This window comes from Chlorella variabilis, assembly GCF_000147415.1.
Source record: "Chlorella variabilis unplaced genomic scaffold CHLNCscaffold_16, whole genome shotgun sequence".
NCBI classification, from domain to species: Eukaryota; Viridiplantae; Chlorophyta; class Trebouxiophyceae; order Chlorellales; family Chlorellaceae; genus Chlorella; species Chlorella variabilis.
The window spans coordinates 615,428-636,217 of NW_005435072.1; the positions used below are offsets into that span (position 1 = coordinate 615,428).

Consider the following 20,790-nt stretch of genomic DNA (forward strand, 5'->3'; position numbering starts at 1 on the left):
CCCATCCACCGGACCCCGTCCTGCGCTTCACTTTGTTTAGGGAGGGGCTGCTCACTGCTCATTGCTCATTGCTCATCGCACACTGCTCAACGCTCATTGCCCTATATCCCACCCAGCCGCAGGACTCCACTGCCGCCCGCGCCCCGCCCCATCTGGCCGCTTGCGCGCCCCATCCCCCCTCGATGGGGCCCGCCCACACCGGGGCCTCCCCCCTCCCGCCCACTGCTTTCTCAACGGCCCCGAGCCGGGGCTGCCCTCATTGCATACATAGTGCGCCTTTCCCTGCTTTTCTAGTGACCTAGCGTTCCGCACTGCCGTTTGGCCAGCCCATGCTCCCGTACCGTTGCGTTTCTCCCCAATGCGCCATGCCACTTTGCCAGTCATACACACGTTTCGATGCGTGCCCTGTCAGCTGCTTGCGTTGCATGTCGCCTTGCTCCACCCCTGTTTTATTGCTTTCTCTGCTTTCGCCCGGTTCCCGTCCCGTTTCGGCGGGGAGTCTATGTTGCAAGCTAGTTCTTGCTTTACCAGACTTTAAGCCCACACAAGCTGCGCTTTCTGTGGCGTGGTGTCCTTGGGCACCACTGCTACTGACGGCCACCTTCGCATGTTCGAGCTGGTGCCACCGCCCAGCGCCGAGGACGTGCCGCCCGCCATGCTGGCAAACCCAGCTCTGGCTGACTTCACTACCCAGGGGGACGAGTGGTACTGCTGCCCTGCATGCATGAACGACCAGATGCGCGCCACACGCACTTCCTTTCTGACCACTGTTTCGGTGCACTACGGGCAGATGTTGTTCGCATGCGACCCGGCAGAAACGCAGCTGTTGGGCCTGCTTGACGTTAACTTAGGCTTGACACAGCGGTACAAGGGCTTCATCGAGGGGGCCTGCCAAAGCCACAGCTTGCTTGACGGGCCTCTGGTGCGGTGGGGGGATGCGCCAGCACCGGGTGCCGCACACGTGGCCGGCGCTGTGCAGGACCTGCTGGGCTGGAACTTGCAGCACAATCCACTGTTTCAGCGCCACGCCACGCTGCTGCTTATCAGAAGGCCGTCGTAGCGACACTTGCAGCCTTAGGAGGCGACCTCAGCAAGAGGGAGACTGCGGGCCACGTGGCCTTGCAGCACGGCTTCTCGCACGTCGCCTCGTTATCCGCATGAGCAGGCTCGTCATTTGGTACAGAGCGGGGGCGGCCGGCGGGGCTCACTAAATGACCCTTGTGCCGCCGGCGCCGCCGCCGGCGCCGCCGCCGTCACCACCACCGAGCGTGCAGCCCTGCTCGCCTCGCCCTGCCATGGCCGCTACTCGACGCAATTCCCTGCTTTCTGAACCATCTGAAGTCCTCCCACAGGAGTGCACTTCGCTTGCTTCCCATCTGAGCCTCTGCACACTGCTTTGCTGCCTTCACACCAGCGACGCCCGCCCAAGCCAGCTCAACAGCTCACCCCTAGTTGACCCACCAATTGCTCGCATGGCACCATACAATTCTTTGTTACTGGTCTTCCCAGGGCTCATCTACTGAGGAGATCCTGTGCACGGCACCGGTTGTGGGGGGCAGGTTCATTCATTCAGCACACAGACCGGCCGCCTCTTGCTCGAGGGCGGCCCACTTTGGCCTGGGCAGCCCGGGCCGCCCTCCCCCCCGGGCGCATGTTCGGTGTTGGAGGGGTGCGCCCAGCGATAGGGGGCCCCTGAAGGCATGCGCCGAGGCCGGGAAGCGTGGTTCGGCGCTGCTGCACGCTTGGCGACTTGAACAGAACCGCGTGCCGCCGAGCTGCGGCCGCAGTTTCCGGCCCACAGTCTACGGCCGCAGCCACGGGACTCGGCGGCACGGCGTTTGGGCCCAAGCTTGCTGCCGCCGCCGCCGTGCCCGGGGGGCAGCGCGGCGGCGGCGGCGGCACGCTGCGACGCCCCCGAGCCACCGAGCTGCGGCCGTAGCTTCCTGCCAGAAGCCCACGGCCACAGCCACGGGACTCGGCGGCACGGCGTTTCGGTCCACGGCTTGCTGCCGCCGCCGTCGCAGGGGTGCTGCCTGCGGCGGCGGCGGCACGGCGTTTGGGTCCACGGCTTGCTGCCGCTGCCGCCGCCGCAGGGGTGCTGCCTGCGGCGGCGGCGGTAGCGCACGTGGCAACCCCCCGCGCTTCCTTGCCTCCCATCCACCGGACCCCGTCCTGCGCCGGCACGCAGGCTGGCCACTTCAGTCGCCACCAAGCCGTGCCCATGATGCGAGCAAGCCAAACCAACAGCATTGGCTGCAGCTGCAGCATACCCGCCAGCAGCTGCATGGCTGCATCAGTAAGCAGGCCGGTGGGCTGCCCGTCGGGGCCTCCCTGCCGCAGGATGGCGCCGCCGGGCGGGTCGGGGGTGTCGCGCCCGATCCCCGCCAGCCGCAGCGCAGCGGAGTTGGCAAGCCCCATATGTGCGTCGTGTCGCACCAGCCAGGTCGGGGTGGTGGGAGTCACTGCGGCACCCGATGCAATGCAAGGCAGGCGGGCGGCGTGAATGTGCGGCAGCAGGGGCGCAATCATCAGCAGGCTGGGGCGCACCACCGCCCCAGCTCGCAGCTGGACGGGCTCCTGGCTCCTGCATGGCCCCACTCACTTTGGTCAATCCAGGTTGCGCTGGGCAGCTCGCCTCCCCAGCGGCTCTCGTCCCAGCCACCACCCAGCAGCCAGCCGCCGCTCGGGACGCGCGTGCTGGCTGCCGCCACCGCGGCGATGAACTGCTGCTTGCTGGCGGCTGGGCTGAGGTCCAGGCGGGACAGGCTGAGGCCTCCTGGTATCAAGTGCAGGTGGCTGTCAATGAGCCCGGGGATGACGTGTGCGCCCCGCAGATCAACCTCTTGTGCCGCGGCGGGTGCTCCATCCCGGCTGCCCACATAGGCAAAGCGCCCTGTGGCGGAGTCGACCGCAAACGCCTGGGCGTGCGGAGCAGCGGCCTCCCCGGTCCACACTCTGGCATTGGCATACAGGACCAGCGTGGGCGGGCTGCCGGTTGGGCCCAGCCCAGGCAGACGGTCACCATGTGGAGAGGGCAGCTCGCTGCTGAGACTGCCAAAGCCCTGCACAGCGGTGAGGATGGTTTGGCACAAGCTGTGAGCGGCACAGGCGGGCACCCGGCAGGGTCACACCGGCGGGGTGACGGCTGCCTGGCGCTGCGCTGGATCGTGCACTAATACCGTGCCACGCACCAGGGGGCAGGTAGCACCGCTGTCCTTGCTCCGCAGCAAGTGCCATGGCAGCGATGGCCACGCTATGGCCAAGGCCCCAGTCAGGATGCTGATGACTAGTGCGACAGTTCTGATCTGCATCGAGGCATGCATTGTGAGGAGCTCGTGGGGCAATGAGCCCTACTGCTGAGCTGTAAAGAATTCGAGTGAGAGCCGCACAGCGCGCAAACCAGGCATTGCGTCGCCGTCTGGCCCCTGCCATCACCCTCTGGTGCAGCTTTGTGCACGCTCTTGGGCCCCCGATCAGTTCTCATCTTCCTCCTTGCTCTGCCCTGCCCATCACTTGACGCCGTGTGTCATGAACTCTGAGGCGGCGAAGATGATCGAGGCGCGGCAGGAGGAGGTGCAGCGGCTTGGCGGGCTGGCGGCCTATCGACTGCAGGCGCTGCAAAACTTGAAGCTGAAGACGGTGATCAAGGTGAGCAGGGCGGCATGTGGACGCCAGGATTGCGATGGAGGCCCAGGCACGTCGCCGGCAGCGGAGGTGGCCACTGCGCCACCCGATTTGCCAGGAGTGTTTCATTTCTGTGCAGCCAGCTTACACTCCAATGGCTGCTTGCTGGTGCCCGCTTGCATCTCTTCCTTGCTGCAGGAGAGCCACGCATCGCCGGTGCATGCGCTGGCGGTCAACCACACCGACACGTCCATGGGCAACCTGTTTGCCACTGTGGGCAAGGACCAGGCGACCGTGTATGATGGGGAGCACATGGGGGACCACGTGGCGGTGGTGGTGCACTTCACAAATGCCCCCTCGGAGCACGCGCCCGGCGGGGAGCTGCAGGCCGCCGCCTGGCTGAGCGCGGCCGGGTGGAGCGAGCACCCTGCCGGTGACGCATGCCTGGCAGTGGCAGGTCGTGACGCCAACATATCAGGTACACCTGCACCTTTGCTGCTGTGCCTTGGGGTGTGGACTGCCACCTGTGGGAGGCTTGGAACCGCCAGGCAGCTGACAATGGGCGTATCCCCTGCTGCTGCTGGCTGTTGACACACGCTTTACCACCTGCCCCTTTGGCTCTCGGCACCTGTCTGACACACGCCTGCCACCACTCCTCCTCCCATGCAATCCACTGCAGTCCCCCCGCCTTCCCACACTCACATCCCTGACCAGCCATGGGCGGAGGCGGACCAATCAGCCCCATCGGGGCCGCAGGCCGTGCCTCGCAGTACAAGGGCGGCATGACGACCAGCGTGATGTTCATCGCAGTCGTGGCCGCCTCGGGTGGCCTGCTGTTCGGCTACGACCTGGTGAGGGACCGGGCGGGGCAGTGGTGTGGCGTCTCTGGGACCCCTCGGCCCGTTTGGGGCCCAGGGGGCACAGGCATCACGGTGCACGCAGCACGCCCCCCTCCCACACCTCCACCCACCTCCTGACCTCCCCCTGCTCCCCCCCGGCCCCTCGCTTTGCAGGGTGTGACGGGAGGCGTGGAGGCCTCGGACTCTTTCCTCTCCAAGTTCTTCCCGGGCACCTATGAGGCCAAGCAGGCCGCCGCGGACGACTACAACCCGTGAGCTTCGGGCGCCCCTGCGCCTGCATCCCAACGCAGCCCCGCGCCAGCGCTGTCCTCGCTGCTGCAGCGCGTGCCGGCACTCGCCCGCTGGGTGCTGGCCGGCGTCGATCTCCCTGGCTGGACTGACGTTCCGCACCCGCCTCACCCGGCCCACCCTGCAGGTACTGCATGTTTGACGACCAGCTGCTGGCCCTCTTCACCTCTTCCCTCTTCATCGCTGGCATGGTCATGGCGCCGGTGGCCTCTGTGGTGACCCGCAAGTGGGGCCGCAAGGTCACCATGCTCATGGGCGGGCTCTGGTGCGGGGCAGGCGGGCGCCCTGCCTGCCTGCCTGTCTGCCTGCCTGCCTGCCGCGCTGTGGCAGGCTTGAAGCGGCTGCTCGCATGCCAGCCTCGCCTGCCTGCCTCACGGAGAGCCCCGTCCCGCGCACCGCAGGTTCCTGCTGGGTTCCACCCTGAACGCCGCCGCCCAGAACCTGGCCATGCTCATCCTGGGCCGTATCTGCCTGGGCTTTGGCATCGGCTGCGCCAACCAGTCGGTACCGCTGTACCTCTCCGAGATGGCTCCCTCCAAGTACCGCGGCGGCTTGAACATGATGTGAGCCGGCTGTGTGTGGCTGTCGCTGATACAGGCCGTGGGCTGTTGCTGTTGGGCGCGGAGGGCATGGATGGATGTGGGGCTGGGAGTGCAGGAAAGGGGGGTGGAGGGAATCCTGCTTTGAGGATGTGCCACCACCAGCACCCCACCAGCCTGCCACCCCGCCTGCCAGCCAGCCTGCCTGCGTGCTGACGCGTGGCCCCTCGCTCTCCCTGGGCGCTCCGCCGGGTACCTTCCGCACAGGTTCCAGCTGGCTACCACCATCGGTATCCTGGTCGCCCAGCTCATCAACTACGCGGTACAGGACTGGGACGAGGGCTGGCGCCTGTCGCTGGGCCTGGGCGCCGTGCCCGCCTGCATCCTCACCCTGGGCAGCATCATCCTGCCCGACTCTCCCAACTCGCTGATTGAGCGCGGCAAGAACGAGCAGGGGCGCAAGGTGCTGGCCCGCATCCGCGGCACGCAGCAGGTGGATGCAGGTGCGGGGCGGGATGGGTGTAGCAGACAGAACAGGGGACGGCAGACTGGGCAGGGGCCAGGTGGCTCACCCCCGGGCTGCTGCATCGCGTGCGTGGGGTCACCGGGAGCCCGCGATCACGGCATCGCGCCGCTGCCTGCTCACCTCTGCTCACTTGGTTGCTTGCCGATCATTGTGCTCGGCGGTGCGCCCGTCTGTGCCACACGCTCGCACGCAACACACACACAGCGTCTTGCGCACCCCCTGCAGAGTACGAGGACATCTGCGAAGCTGCTGCCAGCGCCACCAAGGTCACCCACGCGCAGGCGTGGCGCAACCTGTTCCGCCGCCACTACCGCCCCTCGCTGGTGCTGGCCACCTGGATCCCCACCTTCCAACAGTGGACGGGCATGAACGCGGTGGGTGGGGGAGGCGCAGCAGGGGCCTGAACGGCAACGCAGCCTGGCCGACAGCGCAGCTTGGGCTGCATTTGGCGTCAGGGCAGCGCGGGGCGGGTGCAGGGGCCTTGTCCGAAGGCCGCTCTTGCCCGCTCGCTCACGCTGCTCACGCCCTCTTTGTGTGCTTTCTTCCCTCCCTCCCCCCCTCCCTCTTAGATCATGTTCTACGTGCCCATCCTCTTCTCCTCCCTGGGCACCGGCCAAAAGGTGAGCCAGCGAGGGTGCAGCATCAGATGAAGCTGGGTGGGACAGCCAGATGCCCAGGCAGCCCGCCACACACCACAACCTGAGCGCCTCTGCGTTCTTTTTGCGCTCCCTCCGTCCCTCCCTGACCCCTGCCTCCCTCCCTCTGCAGGGCGCCCTGCTGAACGCTGTCATCATCGCCGGCGTCAACCTCATCTCCACCTTCGTTGCCATCCTGCTGGTTGACAAGGCGGGCCGCCGCAAGCTGTTCCTGTCGGGCGGCCTCCAGATGTTCACGGCCCAGGTGCGCCGCCCGACAGCGCTCGCCATCCAGCTCCTCTCCTTGAATCCTGAGCATATGCCGCAGATGCCAGGGCCCCGCACCAAGGCCTCGCATGGCGGCTCCATTCCCGCCGACCCTCCGCTCGCCTCCGATGCCCACACTCGCCCGTCTCACGCATGCCCGCCGTCTCCCCGCCGTGCCTTCCGTGCCTGGCAGATCGCCGTGGGCATCCTGCTGGGTGTCTCTTTCTCCACCTACAACACCTCCAACCTGCCCGAGTCGATCACCTACGTGGCACTGGTGCTGATATGCATCTTTGTGGCCGGCTTTGCCTACTCCTGGGGGCCCCTGACCTGGCTGGTGCCCTCAGAGATCCAGACCCTGGAGACGCGCTCCGCAGGCTTCTCCCTCTCGGTATCAATGAACTTTCTGTTCAGGTGGGCGGCGCACCTGGCTAACTGGACGGCCAACTGGATGGCTGTTTGTTGGTGGGGCATGTGTGGTGGGTGGAGGGCGTGGGCAGCTCCTCGAGGGACCGCGGCTGCCCACGCGGCTGCCAGCATGAGCCACCTGCGCGCGCTTTACACGCACCAGCCTGCCGCTGCCGACTTTCCCATCTCATCCCGCCCCTCCACGCCCCCACACGTGCCCCCTGCAGCTTTGTGCTGGGCCAGTGCTTCCTCACCATGCTGTGCTCCATGGAGTATGGCGTCTTCCTTTTCTTCGCTGCCATGGTGAGCCTCTGCCGCCGCCTCTACTTTGGCCTGCCAGCTGTGGACATGTGCCCAACACGCGCGCTTCTCTCTGCCGCCGCTGGGCCGTGGACGAGCATATGGCGGCATCGCTGACCCCGGCCTGGCTGTCCTTGCTGCCCTGCCCGCACCCCACAGGTCGCCATCATGACGGCCTTTGTGTTTGTGCTGGTACCGGAGACCAAGGGTGTGCCCATGGAGGAGATCTATACTGTGTACTGCGAGCACAAGGTGTGGGGCAAGGTGATTGGGCCCGAGGCAGTGGAGGCCACCATGGCTCTCGCCGCCACCAACTCGGGGTCCATGGCGCTGGCGGCGGCCGAGATGGCGCTGGCCAAGCCCTCTCCCAAGTTCTCGCACTCAACCACCAAGTCCACGCCCCGGGGCTCCGAGGACGCCGCCCCCGATGCCGCAGCCGCCGACGCGCTGCCGGTCTCCAAGGAGTGAGCCGGTGGTGCCAGTGCTGGCGGTACCTGACCCACGCGCCAGCCACCAACGCCGCCATCCGCGCGGCGCCGCAGCCCAAACCCAACGCCTCAAAAGTACGATGCATGAATTTTCGCCGCTGCAAGGCATGCACCCTGCACTCCCCTCCCCCGTTTTCCAAACCACCACTACGGCCGGCGGCACCGCTGTACTGCGACCCCCGTTTTTGCCTGTGCCGCCGCCATCCCGTTGCGCTACGAATCCACACATTTTCGATCGGCCCGCCCTCTGCGCACTGGAACATGTTCCTCCCCTCCGTCCGTGGGCGGCACCCGCCGCAAGGAGCATTTTCTCGCCTCCCCGATTTTCTAACTTGAGCTATGCCGATCTATAGCACTGCACTACTCCCATCCCGCCTCTCAGCTCCCCCTCCTCTTCATAGTTCACCTTCTCCAACCACTCTGCAGGCCTCAAAAACCAAACACAGATCCTGGTGACTGCTTCACGTGTGAACAACACATCTCAACAGGCTGAACGCAACAGCCCAGCCGAGAGCAGCACAGGCAGCCGCATGCTACGCAGCAGAGGGAAGCAACAGGGGCGGGGCCGCCCGCTGCGCGGTCATTGGTCGCTCGCTGGCGTGCCTGTCCTGCTGTGCGGGTGCCCTTGTAACACCCGCTGCCACGACTGCAGCCATGGCAGGATCGCCGGCAAGTCCACATTTGCCAACTCCAGCGCAAGCACCTCCCGCAGCACCTGCCACTGCCGCGCCTGGCCAGGCCACAACAGCAGCCCCACAAAGTCAGCCGCCGCCGCGCTGGCTCCTGCTTGCCGGTGGCCGGCAGGTGCTGGCGCTGGTGATGGAGAGGCAGGGCCCATGCTGCCGGCATCATCCGCCGCCGTGCCTGCCTCCAGCAGCTGCTGCAGGGGCAGCTGCTGGAGGCAGAAGAGGACCCAAGCCGGTGCATCCAGCACCAGCTGCCAGGCCTGCGCCTGCCTCTGCCGGCCAGCTGCCAGGCGCTGCCTCTGCTGCTCGCATGAAGCATGATCCCACGCATGCACAGGCTGGGCATCGCTGCCGTCCTGCTGCTGCTGCTGCCGCTGTGCCAGCGGCAGGCCACTGTCTGACGGCGCTCCGCTTGCGGCAGCAATGTAGGCCCGCAGCAGCGCCACTGCCTGATCCAGCCCGGCGGCAGACGGCGGCTGTGTGTGCAGCAGGGCTGCCGCGGGGACCAGGTCAGCAGGGTACAGCACCCGCAGCTCTGCCGGCAGCTGCCCGTCCCTCTCCAGCTGCTGCCCACGTGCGCCTGCTGCAGCCCGCAGCAGGAGCAGCAGCAGGCGCCAGGCCACCGGGCTGCCGCTGGCCGCCAGCCACCCGTGGAGCGTCTGGCGCATCGCCAGGTGCAGGGCAGGGTGGCGGGCCGCCGCCGCCGCCGTGGCTGCCCAGTGCGGCTGGCGCGCAAGCACCTGCTGCAACGCGGCCCAGGCGTCTGTGCCTTCTGGAGCGTCGCCAGCCTGCTGCGCTTGCTGCTCCTGAAGCTGGGTGGCGGCCTGCAGGATCTCCGCCAGAGCCTGCTGCAGGGCCTGCAGGGCGGCCAGGAGGAGCCAGCATGAATGGGCGGACGGGCAGCACAGATGCGCCTTGCAGGATGAGGTGTATGGCGGCTATCGGCAGCGACACCGGGTTTGCATATTGCGATAAGCGCAGAAACCTGCAGACGCAGAGCATGGGTACCACCTCTCACCGCGGGCTCTAGCATCCAGTAGGCCGCCCAGCCCGCCTGTGTCAGCTGCAGGCTCGGCTCCTGCTGTGTCGCATGCTGCTCCGCAGGCGGCGGCAGCTGGCGCAGCAGCCACAGCAGCTGCTGCACCGCGGCATGCAACGGGCTGGGATCGCCGCTGCACGCCTGCCAGGGGGGCGTGCCGACTGCCGCCAGCAGCAGGCTGTCCAGCGGCGGCAGGTGGGCACAGCTGGCGTCAGCAGCCGCTGGCCCATGCGCCCGTTGCTCCGCTCCGCTGCTGGTGATTGGAGGGCTGCTAGGCTGCAGGGCCTGAGTCGTACGCAGCGCCAGACCGGTCTGGGCTGCCTGCCAGTCGTGGGTGCTGAATCCCAGCTGCCGGACCATCCGCGCCAGCTCCTCATGCCTAGCACCGCCCTGCTCCTGAGGAGCCGCGCCCTGGCGGTCGGCGGCAGGCGTGGACGGCGGCACCGGCGAGGCAGGCGCAAGGCCCTGCTGCAGCACCCGTAGCAGCTGCTGTGAGCTGCGCTTCAGGCCTGCCGCTGCATCTGGTGGCGCGCCGGACGGCAGGCGCAGCTGTGCTGCCCTCAGCGCGCTGAGCAGCGACAGCGCGGTGTCGGAGGCGGTGCGGCTGGCTGCCGGGTACAGCCGGGTGGCGGCCTGCTGCAGGAGGCTGGCCAGCGCAGTCACCTGCTGCTCAACCTGCATGGCAGTGGGGGTTGAAGGGAGGTGGAGGAGTGGAGTGTGCAGACAATAAGCAAGTGATCAGAGTTAGGCGCACACGCCCCAGCTTGCCTGATCCATCGTTTCCGTTGACCCATGATCCAGGCGGCGCAGCAGAAAGGTGCAGCGCTCCGTCAAGCCGCTCAGCATCGCCATCTCTGCCGCTCCAAGTAGCGGGAACGCCTCTCTGAGATCTCATGCACGGCGTGTGTAGACGCAGAAAGGCGCCCTGAGAAGCGTGGTTTTTCAGGGACAGCCATTGGCGCCAGGCGGCGCAGCGGTCTCAGCGCCGTAATGCAACGATTGGGCTTGAAGAACTACCACACTCGACTAGCCTAAGAATGGCTTACAATGGTGTGGATATAAAGGTAACTCTGATACTGTGATAAAACTGCAGCACGCACCCCGGCAGACAGGAGCACAGCCACCCACAGCCAGGCACGGGTGTGGTGCTCCTGTTGCTGCTGGAAGGGCAGCTACCTAAACCATCCGCGCAGTAGACCGAATGTAGCAGCAAAACAAGTTGTGCCGAAGCAGAAGCAGTCCATTCGTAGAAACAATCAGGGAGTCAAGGTCGAGTCATTCAATCAGCTGGAGGTTGTGGGTTCTTCAGCAACTGTTGGTGGCAGAGTGAGCGCGGGCGCCAGCCCCACCCTTCTGCTGCCAGGCACGGCCCCGCTGCTGCTGTTGGCGGCGCCAAAGCTGCCACCGCTGGCATCCGCCACGCCCGACAGCTCGCCGCAAAAGCCGCTGCCCACCGCCCCGGAGCTGAAGCCAGTGAGGACGGTGCTGGCGCTGTCGCCAGGCACACTGTCGCCAGGCACACTGGGCATGCTGCCGGACTGAAAGCCAGACCCTTGGTACGCTGCTGCTTTCAGCGAGGCCGGCAGGGACAAGGTCGACTGCCGCGTGGAGAAGGCTGCCGAGGGCCGCAGGGAGAGCACCAGCGACGTGTGGGCGGCCAGCGAGGTGGTGGTGCTGCGGGCCAGGCCCTGCTTCGCCGGCCGCCACCTCCCCTCGATGAAGGCAATCTCAATCACGCTGCAGACCAGAGGAGCCAGGCGCAAAAACGATAGGCAGATGGGCGGTGGCCAAGCCCTAGCCCTCCCACCTCCCGCCATTCCGCACTCTTCTTACTTGAGGTCCTCGTTGCTGGCATAGTCCACCCGGCTGTGCTTCACGTAGCTCATGGGCAAGGAGAAGACGAGGTAGAAAGCCAGGGCGCCGCCGTAGAAGATCCCAATATTCCAGTACCCGCTATTGGGCAGCGCCGCCACACTGCAGCCAGCCAGGGCAGGGAGGGCAGGGAGGCGGCAATTGATGCGCCGTGCACTTGAGATACTGGACAGCGATTCTGTGCAGCGCGACCCGCGTGGCGTGCCCAGCCAGCCCGCGCAGAAAGCGCCGGGCGGCGGCTTGCCTGAAGACGAGCAGCAGCAGCGCGAGGGAGGGCAACCAGGGCATCATCCAGAAGGGGATGCGCCAGCCCGCTGGTTCGTATTCCAGGGGGCACCAGAACTGGAGCGACAGCGTGACCAGCGCCCAGCCTATAAGGAACCACTCCTGCGACATGGGGAAGAGGGTTGGCATATGCTGTCATCACCCCAGCCGGGTTGCCACACCAACAGAAAGCCAGGCAAGCAACCCAGCGGCCGTACCGGCCCGTCGGTGTGCTGCGGTTCCCCGGTGCCAGACTTGCATTCCTCCTCGGGCGGGAAGATGGGGGCATCTGGGATCACTACGGCATTGGCCTGGTAGAAAGCGGCTAGGGCTGCAGGCAGCGGAGCAGGTGGCTGAGGTTGCGCGGGTGTGGAGTGCTGGCGGTTGTGGCATGGCTGTGCGGAGAGGTCGTGCCGCTGGACGGAGACGGAGCAGGTGCACAGCCAGGGAGTGTGCCGGCAGTCTGGCATGCTGCGGCCGTTGCTGCACCGCTTGAAGATGTGGCCCCGGCAAGCACCGGCACCCACCTACGCAGATCGCATTAAGCACTCCTAGGTGCGTCCAAACCAGGATCCGGCGCGCCCGCAACGACAAGTGCAGGTGCCGCCGCCACGGCATGGTCCAATGGCTGTCGCTCCTGGCCACGGTCTCTATCGCCCCGTGCCTGCAACTCAGAATGGCGTGGCCATGAGCGTCGAGAAGGAGCGCCCACGGCTGACAGCAAACCATGCCACCACTGGGTGCTCATCTCAGCCCCGCTGCCGCAACCTGCTGAGTTGCCAGCGCCTCGGGCCGCTGTGGCCTGCTGCGCCATCCCCCCCAGCAAGCCACCAAGCCGAATAAGGCCACCGAGGCCTCCACCCACCTCGTGGCCCGCACTTGCACGTCGGGGACGTAGCGGCGGTACAGCATGGCGTTGCACACCAGCCACAGCGCCATGAGCGTGCCAAACGACACTAGCGGCTGCAGGTTGTTGTTGTCTACCACCATGCCAGACACGGCTGCAGCGGTGTACAGGGCAGCGCAGCGGGGAGCGCCGCAGTGCACCTCAGCACATCGGGGTGGGGCACAGAGCGGGAGCAGGAGGGTGTGCATGCGGAGGAGCAGGGGAGCAGAGAGGCAGCCATGCAGCCTGCCACACAACACTAGGAATCACCACTGTCGCGTCCACCACCAAATCCACTCTTCTGATTCACAGCGCAGGCTCTCACTCACCGATCACAACCGCCAGCACTGTCTGTGCCAGCACGGGCGTCTGCGTGCGCGGCGACACGCGGGCCAGGAAGGGCGGCAGCAGCCAGTCCCGGCTGGCCGCCATGACGACGCGCGACACCGAGAAGAGGCCCACAATGAGTGCTGCCACTATGCCCAGCAGCGCCGCCACCGACGTCACGTACTGCATCCAATGCAGGCCTGCAGGGCAGCAGGCGGCGCGGCTGGCGCTCAAGCCGGGGGCAGCCAGGCCTGCAGGCGCGGGCTGCCGACAACCCCTGCCCCGCCTGGCCATGCAGCGCTGCCAACCTGCCAAGCCAGCTCCCCAGCCCCGCAGTTGTGCCCCGCTCTGCCGCGCATCTCACCCACTCCATCGAAGACTGTGATGAAGTTGACGCGGCCCAGGCCGGAGAAGAAGGACGGGTAGGGGCAGGAGATGTTGGGCGTGGTCATCAGCACCATGGCCAGCGCCAGCATGAAGTACAACAGCCCCGCGCCTGTGATGCTGCCCACGATGCCCCACGGGATGTGGTTCACGTTCTTCACCTGCACCCGGAAAAACGCAGGCCAGGCCGTGGAGGGGCGGCAGGAGAGCGTTAGCGAGTGTGCAGGCGGGCGGGGAGGTCCCTCAGTCGCACACTCCAACAGCAGCCATGCACATGCAGGCGCGCGACCCGTGCTTGCCCTGCCTCCTGCCCACCTCCTCTGCCGCCGTGCCCAGCGCGTCGAAGCCCACGTAGCAGAAGAAGAGGATGGAGGAGCCCAGGAAGACGCCGTCCTCCTCCCAGAGCGGGTTCAGGAAGGGCTCCATGTTGCTGGCGCTGCCCGCGGTGTACCCCACAATGGCCACCACCACCAGCAGCACCACCTTCACCACAGTCGTGTCTGCAGGGGCACGGCGGGGCGGGGCAGGCGGTGGCATGGCAGGCGTGCGAGTGCACGTGTGTGCTGGCGGTTGCCATGCACAGGGCAGCAGCAGCAGCAGCAGCAGCAGCAGAAGCGTGGGCGCGTGGTGCCGGGGCTGCGTTTGGCCCGCACAACGCACAGGTGGTGATGAGGGCGCTCTCCCGCATGCCTAGAGTCATCACAGCCGAGATGATCAGCACGATCGCAAGCGCCATGAGCTGCGGGTGGGGCGCATGGAACCGAATCGCGAGGCAGGCTGCTTGGAGAGGGAACGAGTGACGCAGCGTAGCAGACAGGCAGGCCCCGCCACGCTCCCCCAGGCAAGTGAAGCCAAGCCAAGCCAAGGCAGGGCAAGCCAGTTGCAGCCCCGGCCAGTCCTCACATCAAACTGCCCTCCCGCCACCGTCTCTGGGCCAACCCTGAAAAAGTCGGGTGGCTGGTTGCAGAGGCGGGCGAGGTAGGTTGAGAAGCCGCGCGCCACCAGCGCCATCCCCGCCACCTGCAGCACCCACCGCAGGGAAGGCGGCGTGGGGCCTGGGCATCTGGGTGCACACCAAGGCGGCGCTGCAGGATTGAAGGCAGCCACGCCTGCTGCCCATGCACAGCCCCCGCACACCGCCCAGGTCAGGTTGGCTCACATACTCCAGGATCAAGCTGGCCACCGTGACGAAGCCCGCAAACTCGCCAAAGGTGATCTGGAGGGGACCAGGGAGGGAGGGCAGGGCATGGGAGGAGGCATGCCCACGGGCGTGCAGCATGGCGCACACATGCATACCTGCTGCCGGCTCCAGCCAAGACGTGCCTGCCTGCTAGCGCCCCATCCCAGGCACCCCAGCCGGCCGCGGTTTGTAGCTCACCATCACGTATGAGAAGGAGCCCCCGGAGACGGGGAACTCCACGCAGAGCTCGGCGTAGCAGGCCCCAGAAATCAGCGCCGTGAGGCCGCCGATGATCACGCTGATGATGACCGCCGTACTGCGGCAGCAAGCAGGAGGAGCCCCAGGGAGGCATGTCGTGTCTTCAGGGTCCGTAGCGGCGAAGCCAAGGTGGCAGGGGGACGGGCAAGCGCGGGCCAGGCGCCTGCGGCAAGCAGTTGAGCACGGCGAGCGCAGCCGCAGCCCCACCCTGCATACACGCCCGCCGTGCCGGTGAACTGAGCCCATCCGCTGCCGATCAGGATGCCCAGGCCCAAGCAGAGGACGTCAAAGCCCCCAAAGGCCTTGCGCAGGCTGCCGCGCAGCATGGCCTGTATCCACAGCAGGGCGCGGCGGATGCGTGAGCTCGTGCAAGGCACAGGGGCAGCGGCGGCGGCGGCCGCGCGGCTGCCGCCCCACCTCTTGCAGCTGCTCCTCCAGAGTGCGTTTGCGGAATACCAAGCGTGGCAGGATGGTCGGCAGAGCTCGCAGAGCCGCAAAGTATTCTTTGACGAGCTTCATCGCGCCACCCGCCGCTCATGTAGAGGAACCGCTGTGCTATGTCATTTGAGGAATTCGGGGGGTTGCCTTGAAAAATGAACGGCGGTAAAAGCATCCTGCACCTGTGCAAGGCGCAGTGCCGAGTTGGCAGGTGAAACCCCATTCCTCTCCGTAGGCCTCTGCCCGCTGCCCAACGACTCATCAGAATGATGCTGGATCCATTGTCGATTGGACCCCGTTGCCAAGCCTGTGGCACCTGGGCGACCCGACCTTGGACTGCCGGCGGGCGCCGGCACATCCAGCAGCTGCAAGTTCCAGTAGTTTATTACATCCATCACTAAGCGGGATATAGGATCTGTTGAAAATAGGGTAGCAAGAGCGGACAGGATAGCAATGCTAGAGGAGGGGCAGCAGGTAGGGGCACGAAGGGGTACAAAAAGTGGACACATAAGTTTGTGCCGAGCAATAGCAGGCAATGCGACACATTGGGGCCCTTGCGAGCGAGAGGGTTGGATCGGGGATCTGGCATACGTTTGGAGCAAAAAAGGCTTGCGTTTGGTATTGCATGCATGCACGCGCTTATCATCAAAACCGATATACAAAGAGGGGGCGCGGCTGCCGGTGCTGGATGATGGAGGCATTCCTCCCTCGCCGGTCATGGGTCGGTGACAGGGCGGGCTGCTGTAGGCAGCCTGAGCAAGCGCAGGTGCCTCGCCAGCGCTCACTTCTTGCCGAACGGGCTGCCGTTGCTGCCGTTGCCGCCGCCGCTGCCCGGCCAGTGGAAGCGGTGCACTTTGCTCTCCGGCGGCGGCGGGCGGCCTATCGTGGTGTTGGGCCCCGAGCCGTTCACGTAAGGCACTGTGTGCTGGTGGGTGGTGCTGTGCCGCACGTAGCCCAGCCCGTGGCACAGCAGGCACACGCAGACGAGACGGTGGCGGCCGTGCGAGGTGTAGCTGCGCGCGGTGCCGGTGCCATCGCAGGCGGTGCAGCGTGCCTCCCAGACATGGATGGGCGTGTGGCAGCGCTCCACCTCGGGATTGCACTTGGCTTCCTGCGGGGGGGCGGGCAGGCGGGCAGGCAGCTCAGGGGCCGGCCTGCATTGCCTCAGAGGCAGCCTGCCAAGGCCATGGGAGACGCCGCGCACGGCACTTGAGAGCTGACCCACAGCCAGCCGCACCTCTGGCGTGAGCGTGCTGCCGTCGGGCGGCAGCTTGGGGAAGTTGGCATACAGCGAGCTGGGCAGATGCTGCACTCTGCCGTTGCCGTTGATGTGCTGCTGTGGCGGCGGCTGGTCATCGCTGCTGGCTTGCTGCGGGCGCCCGGGCGCTCCCGCCGCGGCGCTGCCTTCCTGCGGGCGATCAGCCCCCAAGTCGGGGCCTGCCGCGGCCTGAACCCGAGCTTCCCTTCGCCTGCCGCGGCCCGGGGCTGCGCTGCGGGGGCGGCAGCGGGCGATCTGCACGCCGGCGGCCGGTTGTGTCTGCAAGAGCGAGCGAGCACTCGTCATGCCTGCTCAGGGGCGTTACATAAGGTGTGTCAGGTGAAGGAGGACGCGTGAATGAGCGAGTTAGAGTGGACGCCGCCCCTTGCAGGAGGCCCCGTTCTGCTTGCACGTGCCATGCCCAGCAGGCTCAAATTTCTGTGGGGGACAGCAGGTATTACGAAGGCAGCCGGGTTCCTGGACGATCCTGGTGTCCTGCTGACGATTCCTGGTGTTACATTGCATTGCGGCAGCGCCACGCGCTGAAGAGCCGTGCAGTGCAGACCAACCGGAAGCAGCGGCGGAATGACAGCTAGTGCAGGAACAGAGGGAATGAACAGAGGGCGGTGTTGCAGGGAAACCACAGAGTGGGAGAGTGCAGGATGGGGCGCAGCGGTGCCGCAGCGGCTCCAGCGCGCGCGGGCTGGCTGCGGGTGCGGGGCCGCCCTCCGCCTCAGTGGCCCATGGGCTGGCCCTCGGTGATGAGCTGCACCAGCCTGCCGCCCCAGCCAAAGGTCTTGGGGGTCTCCTGCATGCACGCATCCTTCTCCTCCTGGCTCCACTCTGCCGCAATACCATTGATGGTGGCACGCACGGCATCCAGGCGCTCCTGCAACAGGAGGCAGGCCGGCAGGCAAGTTGGGGACGGCAGGCAGGCAGGATTGGCAAGCATAGGCAAGCAGGAGATGCATGGATGGCGCAGATTTGACTCCACTGACGCCCAGGCGGGCGAGACGGGGAAGCAGCAGCGAGCCGGCTGGCATGTCGCCACCAGCAGCCCGCCCACTCACCTTGACATCGCCCTCCCACTGATAGAACGCGCCGGTCCAGCCGTCCAGCACTGCGTTGCTCACGCTCTTGCCAATCATGCGGCCGCCGGCTGCAGACATGCACGCAGGAGCGGGTGAGTAGCCACCATGGCTGCTGGAGACCAGGCGCATCGCATTGTGCGGAGGGCAGCTCAGTGGAGCCTCCTAAACCTGCTAATCCACACACACACACACACACGCACGCACGCACACGCACACGCACACATGCCGCACCTGTGTGGGCAAAGTAGTGGTTGTAGTAGTGGCACAGGAAGGCGGGCGGGCTGCTGACCGCCAGTTCGCGCAGCAGCCTGCAGGCCGGCGGCAGGAGAGCAGGCGCGAGGGCAGCAGGATCCTCAGAAGGGCGCATACGCGCAGCAAGCCTCTGCGCTGCCTGCAAGCCCCCCCACCAGCCGTCGCATGGCATGAACGAGGCGCCACAGGGCATGCGCGGGCGCTCAAGCGCGGCTCCCCGGCCTGGCAGCGCCAGCGCACTTGGCATAGGTGTGGCCGGGGCCGTCCTCCGCAGCCACCGGCGCCTCCATGCCCCACTGCTGCTGCATGTACGCAATGTCCTTGGCCAGAGGCTCCGACCGCTCCAGGCCAGTGTTGGTCAGCTGCTTGTCTGCAGGGGGCGGGCGCGCGGGCCAGAGCGGGCGGCAACGGCACGGCGGTCGCATGCCAGCACGCCGGCGCTGCAGCCAGGCCGCCGACTGCAGCTGGGCCTAGGCATTCCCGCAGGCTCAGGCAGGGATGGCTTGTGGCATCCCCACAGCCAAGCGCGCGCAGCTGGGCCGGGGGCGGCTCACAGTAGGGGACGGCGGCCTGGTCGAGGATCTCCTCAAACGCCTCGTACACCACCTTGGACTCACCCATGAAGTGCAGAAAGCCGGGGCGCGTGGGCGCAAACTGCGGGCAGGCAGCAGGCGGCCGGGCCGGCCACATGGGCCCCTCAGCAGGCCACGGGCCACCCATGCCCAGGCGTTTCACGCGCTGCCGCAGTTTCGCAGCGGAGCGCGGCGATGGCGGCGATGAGTGCTGGCGAGAGCTGGAGAGCAGGCGCCGCGAGCAGATGATGCGGGGAGGCGGCAGCAGCCTTTCCAGGCACCACAACACAAGGGCGGATGCCAGTCGGGGGAAGTCCTGCACACCCACCCACCCACCGGCTTCTGATCTTTGGGCTCTGCTGCCTTGCCCTCCTTGGGCGCCTGCGCCTTGGTGTGCAGCTTCATCGAGTACTCCCTCAGCTCCTCCAGAAACGCTTCATATAGGCAGGGGCGGCGCTGGTTGGCTCAGGAAGCGGTTTGAACGGCGAGCAGGAGACGGCAGCGTGGTGCAGGCACAGCGGCGTGCAGCAGCCCAACACATGCCACACATCGAGCTGTAGCTTGAAGGCTGAAGGGGAGCAGGGCAGGGGGTGATGGACCGTGGCACTCGGCAAGAGCGGCAGGCCGGCGGCGGCAACCGGACTCACTCTGCTGCACGGCGCCTGCTGCTGCCCGCACGCTGAGCGACGGCCGGCGGCTGCTGGGCCTCCGCGCCGCGACGCAGCGAGCCCTGGCGGGCTGGACTGCATGGCTGACCGCCACTGCAGGTCGCCGAACCACTGCTGCCTGTGCTGCTGCCTGCATGGTTGGCTTACGCGGCACTGGCAATCGAGATCCGCTGCTGCAAGAACGTCTGGATGGGCAAGACGCCTGCGGAGTAGGTTGCTGGCTGGGCTCACAAACCCCAGGTAACTCAGCCACAAATCACTGGAAGAGGGCACGCAAAGGGAAGATCAATCGCCGAGGCCCAACACACTGGGCACCAACACACTGGGCGCCAAAGGCGAGCGGACGCACGCCAGTTGTCGTCGCGTCGGGCAGCCCACCGGGGTCGCCACGGCGGTGTGCCCAACACTGGTTACCATACCCCACAATTCAACCAACCTGCATAGCTCATCAAAAGTCTGTTCTACCTATCAGTAATGCAGGCCTCCAGCCTTGCTTAAGGCCAGGACACTGGATTCTACTCGTGACGGCTGGTGGCCACACGAAAGCGGTGGCGGCAGCGTTCGGGCTCCCCAGCCCACACAGCGACGCTCCCCCGCTGCATTCAGATGCGGTTAATGTGTCGCTGGGGTTCTCCAGAGGCCCGCAGCACACCTCTCCTTGCACACGACTCCATTGCCAGAACTCCTCGGCCATTGTTTGCGGCGCTCAGTCCTCTGCAACCCGGAAATTGCACTCTTTGGTGTTTGTTGTGGTGTGGGAGGGGCCGCAGCGCAGAACTGAGACTGCCAGAAGGGTTTGGGGTCGTGCTTGGGGGCGCTGCCCATGGGCGGTTGGAGGGCGTGCAGGGCCGGCCCGCGCCCTCCAACACTCTTCTGGGAAGGTTGAGAGTGATCAGGGACAGCGGGAGGGTCAAACGGCCCTGAATGTGAAAGTTGGTTCGGAAGCCTACATTAGTAATCATTACTAGCCTACAAAGCTTCATTCAGCACACAGACCGGCCGCCTCTTGCTCGAGGGCGGCCCACTTTGGCCTGGGCAACCCGGGCCGCCCTCCCCCCCCCCGGGCGCATGTTCGGTGTTGGAGGGGTGTGCCCAGCGATAGGGGGCCCCTGAAGGCATGCGCCGAGGCCGGGAAGCGTGGTTCGGCGCTGCTGCACGCTTGGCGATTTGAACAGAACCACGTGCCGCCGAGCTGCGGCCGCAGTTTCCGGCCCACGGTCTACGGTCGCAAGCCACGGGACTCGGCGGCACGGCGTTTGGGCCCAAGCTTGCTGCCGCCGCCGCCGCCGTGCCCGGGGGGCAGCGCGGCGGCGGCGGCACGCTGCGACGCCCCCGTGCTGCCGAGCTGCGGCCGTAGTTTCCTGCCAGAAGGCCACAGCCACGGGACTCGGCGGCACGGCGTTTCGGTCCACGGCTTGCTGCCGCCGCCGTCGCAGGGGTGCTGCCTGCGGCGGCGGCGGCACGGCGTTTGGGTCCACGGCTTGCTGCCGCTGCCGCCGCCGCAGGGGTGCTGCCTGCGGCGGCGGCGGTAGCGCACGTGGCAACCCCCCGCGTTTCCTTGCCTCCCATCCACCGGACCCCGTCCTGCGCTTCACTTTGTTTAGGGAGGGGCTGCTCACTGCTCATTGCTCATTGCTCATCGCACACTGGCTCAACGCTCATTGGCCTATATCCCACCCA

General features: G+C 66.5%; 5 protein-coding genes across 5 annotated transcripts; 1 reads left to right on the plus strand and 4 right to left on the minus strand.

The window, feature by feature from the left end:
* Positions 1–1,493: 1,493 nt before the first annotated feature.
* On the minus strand, positions 1,494–3,311 carry CHLNCDRAFT_136426 (hypothetical protein; the record flags this gene model as incomplete). The annotated part of the gene is made up of 5 exons (XM_005845819.1): positions 1,494–1,530; positions 1,924–2,102; positions 2,242–2,462; positions 2,603–3,062; positions 3,192–3,311. 5 exons carry the CDS (start codon positions 3,309–3,311, stop codon positions 1,494–1,496), a joined length of 1,017 nt encoding a protein of 338 aa, XP_005845881.1.
* Positions 3,312–4,260: 949 nt separating this feature from the next.
* On the plus strand, positions 4,261–9,215 carry CHLNCDRAFT_59732 (hypothetical protein). Its single transcript, XM_005845706.1, has 11 exons — positions 4,261–4,475; positions 4,638–4,735; positions 4,900–5,037; positions 5,174–5,335; positions 5,579–5,814; positions 6,063–6,211; positions 6,407–6,457; positions 6,606–6,737; positions 6,933–7,153; positions 7,375–7,450; positions 7,607–9,215. Exons 1-11 carry the CDS (start codon positions 4,341–4,343, stop codon positions 7,913–7,915), a joined length of 1,707 nt encoding a protein of 568 aa, XP_005845768.1. The 5' UTR covers positions 4,261–4,340; the 3' UTR covers positions 7,916–9,215.
* A 2,274-nt stretch (positions 9,216–11,489) lies between these two features.
* CHLNCDRAFT_58448 (hypothetical protein) lies at positions 11,490–15,417 on the minus strand (the record flags this gene model as incomplete). Its single annotated transcript, XM_005845820.1, has 14 exons — positions 15,249–15,417; positions 15,039–15,160; positions 14,772–14,889; positions 14,553–14,609; positions 14,297–14,413; positions 14,054–14,132; positions 13,709–13,893; positions 13,374–13,554; positions 13,012–13,209; positions 12,662–12,797; positions 12,324–12,460; positions 12,015–12,127; positions 11,690–11,919; positions 11,490–11,634 (listed from the first exon to the last, which is right to left on the minus strand). Exons 1-14 carry the CDS (start codon positions 15,348–15,350, stop codon positions 11,490–11,492), a joined length of 1,920 nt encoding a protein of 639 aa, XP_005845882.1. The 5' UTR covers positions 15,351–15,417.
* Positions 15,418–16,050: 633 nt separating this feature from the next.
* CHLNCDRAFT_136429 (expressed protein) lies at positions 16,051–16,833 on the minus strand (the record flags this gene model as incomplete). The annotated part of the gene is made up of 2 exons (XM_005845821.1): positions 16,051–16,380; positions 16,507–16,833. The coding sequence occupies 2 exons, from the start codon at positions 16,831–16,833 to the stop codon at positions 16,051–16,053; spliced, it is 657 nt and encodes a 218-aa protein (XP_005845883.1).
* Positions 16,834–17,260: 427 nt separating this feature from the next.
* On the minus strand, positions 17,261–18,874 carry CHLNCDRAFT_25424 (hypothetical protein; the record flags this gene model as incomplete). The annotated part of the gene is made up of 6 exons (XM_005845822.1): positions 17,261–17,416; positions 17,598–17,686; positions 17,850–17,926; positions 18,111–18,240; positions 18,425–18,524; positions 18,767–18,874. Coding segments are annotated over 6 exons (660 nt in total), but the record flags the coding sequence as incomplete, so codon positions are not given.
* Between the last annotated feature and the right edge of the window lie 1,916 nt (positions 18,875–20,790).